The sequence below is a fragment of the Castor canadensis genome, chromosome 6, assembly GCF_047511655.1.
Source record: "Castor canadensis chromosome 6, mCasCan1.hap1v2, whole genome shotgun sequence".
In the NCBI taxonomy this organism is placed as follows: Eukaryota; Metazoa; Chordata; class Mammalia; order Rodentia; family Castoridae; genus Castor; species Castor canadensis.
Genome location: NC_133391.1, coordinates 65,198,595 through 65,214,735, shown reverse-complemented (window position 1 = coordinate 65,214,735; position 16,141 = coordinate 65,198,595). Strand labels below are relative to the sequence as shown.

The window sequence follows — 16,141 nt, the reverse complement described above, 5'->3', positions numbered from 1 at the left end:
TTGCAACAAATGGGCCCATCTGGCAGGAGTACTGATGATGGGTGAGGCTATGCATTTGCAGGGACTGGAGTAAACGGAACATCTCTGTATCTTCTGCTTTGATTTTGCTGTGAACTACTCTAAAATTAACAGTAAAAAAAAAAAAAACAACAAAAAACAAAAAACACTGCTGGAGGTCAAGGGTAAATTAAAGAGGTCTCCTCATGAATACAGGCTTTAACTTCTTTGTACCCATTACTTTTTATCTCCAATGTTTCCTCTCTCCTAAATACTCTTGAGTTTTCTGACCTTGATGTTAGCAACTATGGTGTGTTTGAATGTTACAATTCCCCTAGAAAGAAGATGTTTGAAGTTGGCTGTTGTACAAGAATTCTTGGTAGTCAGTAACTAATTAAGATAAAAAAGGCAGGCTGGTAGAATGGCTCAAACAGTAAAAGAGCCTGCCTAGCAAGAGTGAGGCCCTGAGTTCAAACTCCGGTACCACCAGAAAAAAAAAAGACAAGAAAGGAATCCTTATAATATAATGTTAGTATAAATTAGCATTTTAAAATCACTTGAAAATACACTATATGGAAATAAACTAAAGCATTGTTTATTTATGACATATTTACATACTTACAAAATTGATTATATCCAGTATGTTGTTGTGCATAACATCACAAAACAGACACATATCCTGGGAGTAAAAAAATCCACATTTTAAAATAATTTATGCTTAACGAAACGTTTAAAACACAGAATATTATCAATTTAGCCTCATAAATCACAAAGTCCTGTTTAGATTTTTTTCTAGCCAAAGAACACAGTAAATCCAACATGTTAAGTAATTTAGTTAACCCTGAGTAACTGCTAATTTGCATAATTCTGAATAAAGGTACACTATACATGTTCACCTGTACTTTCATACACTTACTATCACACTTTTTGTCTCTACTGAACAACTGAGGAGCAAAGAATGGGAAAGCAATGATGACAAGAGAATCAGAAGAGGAAATTACCAGCATCACTGAAAACTTCTCCTACTTCAGAAGTCTGCAGCACAGTTTAAGTCTAGGGCTGCCACCCAAAACTTAACAGGGGCCTGGGGTGTGGCTCAGTGGTAGAGCATTTGCCTAGCATGTACAAGGTCCTGGGTTCCATCCCCAGACCTGTGACAAAAAATAAACAAAAAACTGAATATAAGGAGGATCTCAGAATTGAATCATCTGAGCAATAATCTAAGGTTAATGCTAAATTACTTTTCCTATATTTTTCCTGTTGTTGTCTTACAAAGTTAATCAGTTTACAAGCTTATAAAATTCAATGATTTGGAGTAAAATATACAAAATATAAAATTTAATAATCTGGAGCTCTTCAAAAGAAAAACACTAAAGATAACCACAACAGTGGTAAATGAACTAGGTTAAATAGGAGTAATCCAAAGACGCTTGAGAAAAAATAAAAGCAAATAGCCATCAACCCATACCCCCTTCCCCCCCAGCTCCAATGCCAACATGGGGGTCATAAGGAAATGGGCAGGAAAAGAAAAGAACATGTGAGAGCTGAAGGGCTGGCCATTAGATGATGGGCACATCTAATGCCTCGATACCACCAAGGCCACCTGGCCAACCTGCCCTGAGACTTTGAGCTACATTTCTTGCTCCTACTGTAAAAGGGGAATCCAAGGAGAACAAAGTAAGAGGTTTGGAAAGCTGAGTATGTGAAATTGGTCATGTTCTGATGACTTTCAAAGAGAACTCTGGGCTAAAAAAATAATGAGACCAAATTACATCAAGTATTTCCCTCTTCCATCTGCCCTTCACACTACTCACCCACTTATGTTGCTCCAAACAGCAGAAGCCCACCAGGTTACCGGGGGCAGAAAAATTACCAAGCTTCAACCAAGTCATGGCAGCATTCTGCCACTGTTATTTGGGGATTCAAGGTAAACCATCACCCAGTGAGATATCAATGTTCACTTATGATCCCATTAGAACAACACTCAAAAACATCAAATAAGATATTGAAGAATTGGTTAAAAAAGGGAAAGAAAAACTCAGCTATTTCTTGGGAATGGTAAAATTTCCCTGTAATAGGAAGGAAAGTAGCAAAAACATTTTATGTACGTCCATACTTGCCTTCTGTCTGTGATAAAACACTAAGCTTTTGTCACCTGGCCAAGGCCCTGATAAAATACTGCTAGAAGAGAAAGGCAAATGGTAGAGAAAGTCTTCTGTTCTTATTCATGAAGAAGGAATAAAGTGTGCTGGCCCTATCATCCCTGGACAAAGGTGCACCAAAGCAACTGGCTACATAACATGTCCATCTCTTACTATCCAAATGACACAGAGGTCTGAATTTCACCATCATTATACAATGCTTGGAAATGAATACACATTACAGTTTCAAAATTGAAACTTCATTCATATCCTCATATAAAAACTAGCATAAATGAGTTACTGGAAATAACATTAATACAAAGTGCACCTTCCATGTAAAAACAGTAAGACAAGAGCTTCAACAACTTTTATGCAATTGCCAGATTGTGCTAATTCTTTTACATCTAAACAACTGTAAAGAAGAGTAAATGAAAATTAAATTAGTTATACATGAAACTACCTTCAGAAAGCTACTTGAACTTGCATATATAGAATTCCACTGTATAAGAAAAAAATTTACTTAATTTTTTGACTTATATAAATCCTAAAATGGTGAAATATATTATTTGAGGGAGGAAAAAGCTTTCACTAAATAAACATAATGGACTAAATAAACCAAATTGAATACAAAATAGCTTCTTTGAAGATGTCCGTAAAAAATAAAGGCAGAATGCCACAAAGTTAGAAAAGTAATGCTTGAGTCAAACTAACAAGCAACCTTAATTAAAAGAAAAGGCATAGAATCCCATAAGCAACAAAGTAATTTGCTCTCAAAATTTCTCTTTTATGGTTTGGAGAATATGAGTGGAAGCAGGAACAATGGCTGCTGTTAAGAGTTTATTCTTGAAAGAACTGAAATATAGTATTATACAAAAATAACATTAATATCTCTGATCTAAAATATATTTGGATGATTCTCCCCTTTAGTTGTGATACAGCAACGAAAAAATAAAGTGAATCCCTAATGTTCGTAATATAAATCTGTAAAAATGCCAAAAATTATTTTTAAAAAGAAACAAACATAATTTTCAGACTATACAGGTATATTACCAAAAATAGATGATCAGACCTTGGTTATTTTGGCCCATATTCTATAAACATGCAGAGAAATGTGCAATGTCTCTCTATGGGTGTCTGTCTTACAATAGTTTTGAGCACACTATCCACCATCAGACCTGGAATCATGTGTACATACAAAAAGAAAAAAAATGCTTTTAAAGAGTATTTAACAAACATGTTCCTTAATTTCACTATGTCAAAAAGCAAACAAAATAATCAAGTACATATCATAAAATTAAATGTGTTTGCATAAGACTTTCCACTTTATAAATTTGGTATATTAAATTGTGCTATAAATATATTTGTATCTTTTGTTTTTTGAGAACTATGACTATCATATGATTATAAAAAGGATTTATATCTTTGCTTCTAATGGGATGACACCATGCCTTTATTAAAAGGAAAAAAAAAAACTGCGGTCTACAGGAAAATTACAAAATCTGCTGGATTCATTGAAGGTGTTGAATTAAGAAGGTGCAGTATCTTCTTTAGCATGAAGTTGACAGGGAGGGACAGTCTCCGTACCCGGGACAGGCCACCTTCACAGGGTCCTCGGTGGAAGGCGCTGTTTATACATGCCTGCCGCGGCCTTGGCTGCACTGTAGATTATCTGTCGACGAGACATGCCAGTGAAAGCCAGGTGCCAATCAGTCCGGCTGACGTTCACTAAACTCTTTTCCAGGACTTCACCTACTGTCACCAAAAGGCCTGACCACCTCAGATTATAGTCCTGGGGGGTTAGACTTTGAGCCTATGGAAAAATGAAACCCGTATTACTCATAGTACATTAAAAACACCATTGGAACTAGCCATATTAAAAATAAGAACACCTCAAAGTCTTGATTCAGATTACTTTTAACACAGATTATGATAAATCCTGAGAAACATGGCTCCCAACGGTATAAAGTTACAAGACTACAAAAAAGTCAAAATAATTTTACACACATCTACTCTGTTAAAAAAAAAATCCCCATTATGCTCATTTTCCTTTTGTTCAAATATAATCTAAGTCTTTTCTTTTTATTTATTTATCTTTTTTTTTTTTGTGGTGCTGGGGATTGAACCCAGGGCCTTACACAAGTCTAAATTGCAAATCTATCAACTATTTTTTCACAGAACTCAAAGGGCTTGATTTTAGCTCCATATTCAGGGTCACTTCAGATTAATAATAGGGTTAGTGGTAAAACTATCTTTTTATAATCATAAAATTCCAACCAGAAAGAGACAGATTGCATAGTAAGGCCTTAGCCTGTTTAAGAGTTGCTTATCAGTTTGAGAAAGTATCCCCAGATTAACATGTCGGTAAGTTAATAACACCACATAATGTTCAGTAGGAACAGCATCAACCACTGCCACTGCTACATCCACTTGCATGTGCTTCCGCTCAATCACTTGTTCACCCACACAGGAAGGAAGTAAGATATCTACATGGAGACTATCTACATCTATAACCATTCCCAAATATGCAGGCAGGGTATTAAAATCACCTCAGGGGCTCTTCCCCACAGTAGTTTCTCATGACCCAACTAGGATAACCACATTGGGAACTCCATGGTTTGTTCCAAGAGAAATAGTGTAATATATAAAATATCTGAGTAATCTGATAGAAACAGTACAGCATTTGGGAACCAATACTCTAGTATTTGCTTTGAAAATGTACACTGTACTGCCAGTAGTTCACTATATTTCAAAGATCACAGCAGAGAAATTACTAAGGATGTTAGAGACACCGTGAAGCTGTACGCCTCAAACTACTAACTGCATACAAATCCCTACAGTCTTGTTAAAATGCAGATCCTGGCTCTACAACTTTGGGTAGGGCTGAGAGGCTGCATTTTTAAATCAAATTTTCAGGTGACATTTATGATGCTGGACCAAGGATCACATCTCTGAGTGATCTGATATTATCAAAAATCTAGAACAGCTGGGTTTTTTAATGGAGGAAGGGAAGGAATCATTTATTCTTAACATAAATTACATGAAAATTTTTTCCAGATTCTTACTACTATACATATACTATATCATCAGTATTTAAGTACTGATGATAGTAACTCCTTGAAGGTTTGATTTCTGTTCCACTACATTACAGAGTTCTACTAAAACAGAACAGACATAAAACCTTTCAGAATGGATAAAAAGAAACAGGGAGAGGAGTTTAAGTAGAAATAAAAGGAAGGCATTTCAATTGTACTCAGTTCTTTATCTTCTGAAACCACCTGACCAAAAAAAAAAAAAAAAAAAAGAAAAAAGAAAGACAACAGAATGAAAAGCAAACAATAGTCTTTGAAGTAACACTATTTAGTTACCCATGTTAACAGTTTACTGCATATCTTTTGGTGAGGTAAAGATCAGGAGGCTTGTGGTTCGAGGCCAGCCTAGGCAGAAAGTTCATAAGACCCTATCTCAATTAATGACTGAGCACAGTGGTGCACACCTGTCATCACAGCTACATCAGGAAGCACATGTAGGAGGACTGCAGTCCACGTGGGTCAAGTACGAAGACCTTGTCTCAAAAAGTAACCAACACAAAAAGAGCTGGTAGAGTGGTTCAAGTGGTAGAGTATCTGCCTCACCAGTATGAGGCCCTGAGTTCAACCCCAGTACCACTAAAAAACAGTAATAATTAATTACAAAGGTTTTTAATGCTTTATCATTAGATCTGAGGTTTGCTTTATCTACCACACACACACCCTTCTATTTCTAATTAGCTAAGACTATCTAACAGTATGTTTGTTATTTCTAGCAAATATTTTCAACTCTATCTAAATCTTTTTTCCTCTTTAGTTCATGCATGTATTGAACTTCATAACTGATCTGCTATTGGTGATCCATTCTTGAAGACAATTATTTCATGGTCAGGATACAATGTTTTTCTAATATATTTCTGAACTTTATTAATTTTACCAACAATCTTGGCATTTATTTCTTAAGTAATTCAGATTAAAATTTTCTTTAGGGTTAAGAGTCATACAGTCCCACAGGATGATCTGGAAAACTTTCTACCTCTATTTTTTGGTATTCTATGCAGCATGAGAACCACCTGCTCCTTGAATAGTCTGTAGATCTTACAGCACCACTAGTGACATTTTTGGTTAGATGGAGCTCTTTCACTGAAATGCTTCGGTAAGGTATTTAGACTAAATCATATGAAACTGACAATATTGACTGTTTTTGACTATCAAAGAGAGCAACTTTGAATCAATAGTAAAATTCATAATTTTGCTATAGAATCTACCATTTTATGTATGTTTTAAAATTTATTGATATATCATTATGTACGGTATTTGCTTACAATCTTTTAATCACCTTAATATGGGAGTGAGTTTAATATTAACACCTATAAAAAAGGTTTCCTTGAATTTCTGAAAAGAAATGATATAAACATTTCAGTAAAATCTCAAAAATCCAAGCATCAATTATACTATACTTTCTAAACTGTGACCCTCTAAAAGGGCCACTGGCTGCTTAACAATTTTATGAACATATAGGCCAAATTTATATGTATCTACATATGTGCATTTTCTTTGGAGAGAACCCAACAGCTTTGTCAGTCTCAAGCATCTACAAGTCCCAAACAATTTTAAGACAGAAAAAAGTCAGCAAAAATATATTTAATAGTATAGAAGTTCCAATGTAAATATACATCTGGGTTCCTTTTTATTGAGTAGAGAAAATTTATATTTAAATACAGAGGAATAAGAGTCACTGTATTCTTCTGGAAACTAAGAGGATAAAGGTACACTGTTAGGTCCAATTTCTAGGCCAAATTTCTAATATTGGCTTGTTACTAAAGATGAACAACTAAGAAGGAAGATTTCACCAAAGAAAAGGGAAATGGAGACAAGAGTGGAACTAAATATATAAGATGAAGGGGAAAGTAAATGAGAGGCAGACACAACACAGGTTGAAAAGGTAAACCTTCTGACCTCAGGTAGGAAATAGTATAAAAACAAATAAAAATGAAGAAAATTAACAACTAGCCATATTAATCAATGTATTACCTTTCCAAAGACAGTTGGAAAACAAAAGCAGGGAGATACCCAAGCATGGAAGAACCAGGAAATTAAAAAGCAAAGAAAAAGGCTAAAACAGAAAAAAGACTCACAAAATTGAGAATAAATTTCTAACAAAAAACATAGCACAAATTTTTACTGTGAAGATGACATTGTAAGTTTCTCTGGAGCATAATGAAAAACAAAGGAGAAAACCAACCTGTTGCACAAACTCTAAAGGCACTGGTGTGGCCTGAGTAAACGTTTCCAGGTGAATGCCATGCACAGGATCTTCCACCACCAAGCAACCAACATCAAACCACCTGCAGCAGAGCATACTAGTATCATACTGTGTATATGCTAAATCACAGCAATAGTGAAAAGACAAAAAATGGAAAAGCCAAGTACTACTTCAGATAAAACATCAGCAGATTTCAAGAGGGAAATGTTTTTCTAATTGGTTCACAAGAGATTAACCCATAAAAAATATAAAATGACTCTATTGTCTTAATTCCAAGAGAAAACTAATGGGGAATAACAACAAAGAAAAATGACTTAAAACTACTTACCATGGAGCGTTTCTTTTCTTGCTAAGATGGAGAATAACAGAAGTGGGGGTACCCAAATACGCAAGAGACAATTTATAGTCATTTGGCTATGCAAATGAGTGTACTCAATAGTACTCATGAGTACGATTCTTAAACATTACTTGCTACAATGAGAAATTTCATATTACCAACTCTATAGTTAACATGTACCCATCCAGCAACATTGCTAGCAAATTAAAAAGTAAACTCATTCAGAGGAAATAGTGACATATACTCTCCTCATGAATGCATAATCAATCGTTCTAATGAGTTTTTGAATTGTTCACAATGAATTAGGCTTTGAAAACATTCTCATGAAACCAAGGAAATTCTTCCACTTAAAGACACTTACAAACTATAAAAAGTGAGATACTTTTAAATTCGCTTAAGAGAAGACAACTGTGACCCCCACCACATTTCAGCAAGAAGATGCCCTGAAACCATGAATTTAAACAACAGGAGCATATGGAACAGGAACATGTCCAACACTTCTATTTTTAAAAAAATACACAGTGCAATGAAACATAAAATGGATTGGGAAACGTTTATTTATAAATTCAGAAAAACAACCAAGTAACAACTCTGCTAAATATTACAATGGTAATTTGTAATATCTGTAGTATTCATATATTAAAACTGTTTCAAATAAGAGCATTAAATAATAACACTTCTTATATCTGGTATACTAATCTATATTTTGTATTTTGCTATGACAATTTTTCTCAGTCAAGAAAATGTATTTGTGAAGCCCAAGCTCCCTTAGCTAAATTTTCTTTTGCATTGTTTTGAATGATTTGTGTACAATCCCTATCATGACTCATGTACTGACCAGACTGTTATGCCTGCATGGCCTGTAAAGCAGAACCACCTACAGTATGAACAGTGTGTTTTATCACACTAGTGAATACACATTAGAGCTCTAAGGTCCCCTTTTTTCCAAAACACCACATTTAACTGAACATGTCAAACTGGACATCAGCTTTCCCATTCTCTTCAACTCAAGGTAAAACTGCAACCAATGTCATCCTTACCAAATGCTCTTCCATGTCTACCCCTCAGGTTTGGGCTAGGGAAACTCAGTTCTTCCAACCCGGAAGGGAGAAGAGTGGTCACAGAGACTGACCACACTCAAGGACAGTCAGTACGGATTCTCATGTCCCTCTGTGGCTGGTAAATAAGGTGGAGTTGCCAAGCATATTTGACTTGAAGGACTTGTAAGAACAATTGTGGTTCCAGGACACTTAGATTTCATGTAGTAGAAAAAATTTCACCAAAAGTCTGGGGCACTGTCAATTTCTATTTTACCACAGAAGACTCTTACCGTTACCAACTAATTCACAGAATAAAGGGCACAGGCAATGCATTTTAGGGACAGTTAACTACACTTAGCACATTACCAAGATTTTCTTTTAAACCCAAGGCCTTTTTTTTTTCTTGGCAAGGCAAAATTTACTTCTGCAGAAGGGTGTGCAGGCATATGGGCACAGCACGCACAGAGGGGCAGGCAGTCTGTCCCTCCTTATATTCCTGACACAACTGACCCTACCTCTTGACCTGGATTGGTCCAGATCAAAAGTTTCCAATTGTCTCGACTGGCTGAAATTCTACACTAACTGAGGGAGGGGTTAAGACACACAGCATGGTAGGCAATTTTGCCAGGCAAAGGGGCTGAGCAAGAATCTGGAAGGAGAATCTGGGACTACAGACAATGTAGGTAATTAAAATGGCAACACACACTTTGACAGAAAAGACTGCTTTCTCACAATTCTCCCCCCTTTAATTTATATTCTTTTCTTTAAACTCATTTAACATTAATTGACTTTCTATTTCAGCTGTGCTTAACAACAGCTGGTGTGGCACAGGAGTTTGTTTAGTTAGAGCAGTTTCTATGAGCCTATAGTCAATGCTGGTGCACAGGTCATGACCCCAAATACATCAATGAGGGATGTTAGAATTGAGGCTATTACTCCTTTCCATTTTCCAAACCACTGCTCTGGACAGTTGGTCATTCATTTATCCCTGAGTTCTCGCCAGTTGTTTGACAGGGCTGTCAGGCCTTGGAGAGCCTTGGTTACAGTCCCATCAAGAGCTGTGTTGTTGGGGATGAATGTGCAACATTCACCCCCGCAATCAGGACACATACCCGCCTCTTTTCTGTCAGAATCATGTCCAGAGCCATCTGGTTTTCCCATGTCATCCTACTGGTGGGGCCTAGTTGTTCTTCAATTCCCTTCACTGTATCCCTATCATAATTGACAAATTTCTATTGGTTATAATAGACATAGTTAATCCAATCTACATTCTTATTGATAGTGGACTACCAGAATAGTATTGATTCAAATCCTGCTGCTATTTGATTTTTTGCTTTGAATTTATCAGGGACTCCTTGTGGGACCCCAATGGTATCTATGTAGACAAGGTTTGGAAAGATCTGAAACCCAAGGCCTCTTGTGTATGCCTCCAATCCTTTTGAGATAGGGTCTTGCTAACTTTGCCCAGAATGGCCTTGAATTAGTGATCTTTCTGCCTCCGCCTCCCGAGTAACTGGGATTACAGACATATACCATCATACCCAGCTCATCATCTAAGATTTTCTGGATTGCTCTTCCTGACTGCCATTTTCTAACCTCAGTTCTAAGCATTTCCTTGACTTTATCTTCTGTGCATTTACTTTCCACAGGAGCACCACAAAGAGAAGCAGCACAGCAGGAACTAGCAAGTGTCTGGGATTCTGGTTTTACTCTCAGTTGTCTTGCTCTCTCTTTCCACTCTGTACTATCGTAAGTCTTTTGTCCTCTCTCCTTCTTAATCATTCTAGTAGTCATCAACAGGCCTCCTAAATACTATTTAGCATTCCTGATTTTTTGTCATATTCTATTCTCTTGGTTAAAAGCTACTTGATGGGAAAATGCCACATCTAGGTAGGATGGAGGAGTTTATAGCAGGCTGACACTCCCAATGAAAAGCTAAGTGAGCAATCATACATTCAGAGGCATCAAAGCTGTAGAAGCAGGAAGGACCAAAAAAAGGGAGGGGGCACACAACCTTTCACAGATAAGACATAATCCCTTCAAATGACCCTTAGTACAACCTAGACTTGACTGATTGAGTCTGTGACCCAGATGTTGGAATTTGTAGGAAAAGATTTAAAAATAACTATTATTCATATGTCCAAGAAAAGAGGGGTAAGTATAGTCAAAAGATGAAGAGATGGTAATAACTGAACCTACTTTGAAAAAAGAATTCAACATTTGACTAACAATAAACTGTACATAGCAGAAGGCAAGATTAGTGAATCTGAAGTCAGGTGAACAAAAACTGTCCAAACTGAGGAACAAAGAGAAAAAAACAGTCAGGGGATAAAAGTAACAACATGGAAAATGTGAGAACTGTCAAGAGTTGAACAAGCATGTAATCAGAATTCCACAGAGAGAAGAGGAAACGAGCAAGAAGCAATTCTTGAAGGATTTTCCCAAACTGATGAAAGACATCAAAGAATTAAGAAGCTCAAAGAATCCACATTAATTATAAAAGCATACAAGCCAACAACACAACCATACCTAAGCACGCCATAGTAAAACTGCAGATAAAATGACAGAGAAAGTTTTAAAAGCAGTTAGAGAAAACAGCATATTATCTTTACAGAAATGATAACATAAATAGCTGACTTAACGGAAATGACATTTTTAAAGTGCTGAGAGAAAAAAATTTCCAACCTAGACTTCTATATCCAGCAAAAATAAAGGGGAATTAAAGCACTTTCAGACACACAGAAGCAGAGAGAATTCAAAATGAGCAACCCTACATTATAATGTAGTATCAAAGGGAGTACTTAGGTAAAAAGTGATTCCAGTCAGAAACACAAAAAATGCAGGAAGGAATTAAGAGGATGACCATAAATGGATTAACAACTGCACAGAACAATACTAGTGTAATGCCCAAGGAGTTTAAAAGAAATTTGACAATAACACTTTAAGAGGTGAAAACAAGGTGAATAGTATTAAAGGTGGTTCCAGGAGTTGGTGCAGTGGCTACATCTATAATCCCAGAAGATGGAGATCTGGAGGATCATGGCTTGAGGACAAATAGTTAGAAACCCCACCTCAACGAACCAGCTGGGTATAGTGGCGTGAATCTGCAATCCCAGCTACAAGGGAGTCATAGGTAAGAGGACTGAGGTCTAACACCAGTCCAGGGGAAAAAAAGAGACCCTATTTGAAAAATAACTAAAGCAAAAGAGAGCTAGGGTATGACTCAAGTGATAGAATGCCTGCCTAGTAAGCATAAGGTCCTGAGTTCAAACTCCAATACCATAAAAAAAAAGTGATTCCTATATTATGTCATAACTTTTATTGTAATACATTTAAAAAACACACTGTAATCTCTAAAGTAACCATTAAATGAATAAAGGGACTAAATCAAGTAATAATCATTGACGGTTCCTCAGTGCTCACATAGAAAGTTCACACTCTTCAGCATGGAACGCAAAGCTCTTCATAAGCTGCCCCCACACCACTCCTTCATTTTCTACTCAATAAACCTTCAGGCCAGCTGACACAATCCCTAACCAAGAATGCCTCTTACTGACCTTCAGAATGACCTACCTCATTCTTCCACCTATCCAAGTTTTACCACCTCTTCAAAATACAACTTTGAACAGCCATTCATGAATTTCATGTGGCACTACCTCTACTGAGTTATCCCCACTGATATGTCATACGTTTCCTAGCAGTCAAAGTCATAGTACTTTTACAATTATTGTTTCAAGCTGATTCATCTGTGCAGGTATCTTCTTTCACCTGACCTATAATAACCCCTGGAAGATTGAGGATATTACAGTTACAAAGTCCTAGGCACAATTCAATATCGAATACACAAAAAATAAGGAAAACGAGAACAAAACCACCATACATTTACAAAAGAAGATAAATTTCACCAAAGGGAAGTTGTTTTAGTATAAAACAACTCAGTATATCCAAAAAGATTTTCCCACTAAAAAAAGACATCTACTAAAAATATAAAGCTCTCGTGAAGCACTGGTGACTCACACACGCCTGTAATCCTAGCGAGTCAGGAGGCTGAGATCAGGAAGCTCTCGGTTTGAGGCCAGTCCAGGCAAATAGTTCGTGAGACCCCTATCTCCAAAATAACCAGAGCAAAACGGACTGGAAGTGTGGCTCAAGTGATAGAGCACCTGCCTAGCAAGCATGAAGCCCTGAGTTCAAACCCCAGCCCCACCAAAAACAAACAAACAAAAAAGAATATGCATACACATACTTACAGAGCCCTCAAAAACAACAACGAATTCTGTCTGAAGGGTTTTCTGAATAAAACATTAGAGAATTCTCAGCAGAAACTCACAACTTTGTGACTGCTATCCAGCCGTTGTGTCCACACTTTCCATTACTATGGGTAGCTGTGTGAAGGACTGTGTTTGTGACCCATGGTCAATCCTATCTGAGTCAGTACACCAGTGTATCATCTGTGATTTAGTGCTACTATGTGGATTATCAGCACAATTCTAGATAACAGGCATTACTCTCTCTACTGCAGAATTACATGAGAAGTGCCACTACCCAATCTGGGATATGGCTAACTAGGTGACAGAGGCAGCATCAGAACAGACTTTTCTCACTGGTTTTTGAAAACAGGAGATACTTTTTGCTAGGTATTCAGTATGAACTCCCTGACCCAATTATATTTTGCCTTGAAGAGAAACAGTGAGGCTCTTACTTGTCAGGTAGCAACTCCGCAATGAAGTTTTCCACTGATACAGCAGTCTGCTTCTCATGGATCACTCCAGTTCGACGTAAGCTATCTATGCGTTCCTGGGCACCCTAAACAACAGCATAGGTTGGAATATAAATAGTGTAAATATGGTAGCATCAAGTCTAAAATACTAAAATAATGGGGTAGTTGTTTATTTAAAAAGATATATAACAGATAAGAAGGAACTTAAATCTTTACAGTGAATACTGTAAATATGCCTCACTCATTCCTCTCAGGAGGTAGTTATGGCTACATTTAGGTTAAAAAGCAGCTTAAACACATATAATTCAGTAAAAACTACTAGGGGATTATTGGGATGTTCATCTTCTACTCTTTGAAGGTGTCATCTGAGCTATGTAGGACAACAAAATATTCCTATGTTGTTTAAAAACTAATGAGGAAGCACACTGTCCACATGGTCAGCTATCTAAATTCATTTTCCTTTGCCTTACTAAAACTACATCAACTGTCCCTCTCATCTTAAATGTTACATATTTGCCCCTTCTTTGTGTTCCCAGTGACAAAGTCATACTCCGGGACTTGGTCATCTTTCTGAAGACCTGCAACCTTGGCACCCACACTTCTGTTCTTACTGCCAGTCTTCCCCATCCTGATCAAGTTCTCACCCTGACCTCCAAAGCCACACGTTCTAAAGGCCAACTACAACAATGTCAAGTTCTAACTCCCAGATGCAATCAGCTTTTGGTTGAGAATTCCCACATCTATTAACTCTTCCCAATATGGAAAAGCACACTCAGTCTGAGGCGTAAGATCTGTTCCAGTCTTTCAAGTAACACTTATATATATATTTATATATAATATAAATGCTTGTGATTTACCTTATGTGCAACTGGCTTAGAGTACCATTATTGTGGTTACATACTTGTCATATTTACTTTACCTACTTACCATCCTTTTTTTTTTTCCCCATTTCCAGATTAGACCAAACTTAAGTCCTATGGACATCAGTTAGCTTTGTTGTATTTTATAAAAAACAAACCCTACCACCACAAAAAGCATTCCTGGAAATGCAAACTACATGGCAAATTCAAGAGAAACCCAAGGGAAGTCAGAACATTTCAAAGTGCATGTGTTTGTGGCAGCACTATTCTCTTAAGGACAGACTATCATGAAATGTAAAAAGGCAGGAAACATGATTTGATTTGTATTATATGTAACATATTACATTTAGATATAGATAAATGCCACCTAACATCCCCAGATTCAGAAAAGTAAACTTACAGTGTGTATGTGTGTAAAAGAAAGAGCTTCATATTCTCTTAAAGTCTAAATTAACTAAAAAGCACCTCAAATCCATGCACCACTATCTAGAACTGGTATGGGATTATGTTTAATTACTAATTATAACCAATATACCAGCCTTTTCCCTCAATGAAATATGCTATGCCAAGTGCTCCATGCTAGTGCTTTACATGTGTTATATGAGAACAGGTAAAGTATCTGTGTGCCTGGCTCATGGGATGCACTCAATAAAAGAAAGCTACCATAGATCTTTTATATAAAACATCAGATGCATTTCTCCTTAAATGTAAATATAGGTGATTCTTGTTGTAGCGGGTAATCGTGATTATCAACTTGAGTGATTGAGAAGCACCTAGGAGTTCAGGGAAGTCCGGGTGTGTTTATCTTTGAGGGTGTTTCCAGAGAGGAATAGTTAAGGGAAAGGACTGCCCCCAGGATGGGTGGTGCCACTGCATAGGTTAGCAGCCCAGAGGAATAAAAGGAGAAAAAGAGAAGGTTCAGAGTGCTTGCTGGACACCAGGAAGCCACACCCTCTCTATCATGATGAGCTGAAACCTCGGAAACTATGAGACAAAATAAATCTTTCCTCCCTTTAAGTAGTTTTTCCTCAGGTGTTTGCCACAGTAACAGAAAAAGTGACTCACATACTCATTATTTGTGGATTCTGTATTGGTGAAAGTGACTATTCACTAAAATTTACTTGTAATCTCAAAATTAGGCATGCACAGAGCTACAAGAAATTTTAAGTTGTCTGATATGCACATTTCCAGATAGGTCAAACATGGTGATACTCCTGTCTTCTTATTCCATCTTGCATACTGTAAAGAAGTGGCTTTTTGTCTACTTAGAACCAGGGTTTTTTGGTTTTTTATTTTACATTTTTATGCTGTTGAAGATTTCACTGCTTAAAATAGCCCCAAGTATTGTGTTAAAGTGTTGTCTAGTGTTTCTAAGCACAAGAAGGCTGTGAAATACTAGAAGGCTGTGAGTATACCTTCCTTATGTATAAGTGCTAAGTTAACTTCATTCAAGCATGAGTTACAGCATTGTTGGCTACAAGAGTTTAATATAATACACTCCTCTCAAAAAATTACATACATATACATACAAGATGCATACAGACAGAAAAACACATCAAACAATGCTAAATACTAATACATTTCAAAATCACTGTGGTCAGAAGCCCACAGGGATCTAATCTTACATTTCCCCTGGAAGCAAAGGTACAGTGGTCACTAATTCAGTGTCTGGGGAAACATCATAGAAAGTAACTGTGGCAAAAATAAGACTATCTGTCTTGCAAGCAAGATTTCTTGATGGATTAGAAGTGAAG

The 16,141-nt window shown here is 36.8% G+C and overlaps 1 protein-coding gene across 2 annotated transcripts in view; it reads right to left on the bottom strand.

Annotated features, from left to right (window-relative positions):
- Window positions 1–570: 570 nt before the first annotated feature.
- Prrc1 (proline rich coiled-coil 1) overlaps window positions 571–16,141 on the bottom strand; it is a 38,119-nt gene continuing 22,548 nt past the window's right edge. For both annotated transcript variants that reach the window (XM_074076613.1, XM_074076614.1), the window contains 3 exons: window positions 13,510–13,613; window positions 7,410–7,512; window positions 571–3,948 (listed from right to left, as the gene is read on the bottom strand). In XM_074076613.1, the coding sequence (XP_073932714.1) occupies window positions 3,739–3,948; window positions 7,410–7,512; window positions 13,510–13,613 (417 nt within the window). In that variant the 3' untranslated portion in view covers window positions 571–3,738. The remainder of the gene's footprint in view (window positions 3,949–7,409; window positions 7,513–13,509; window positions 13,614–16,141) is intronic.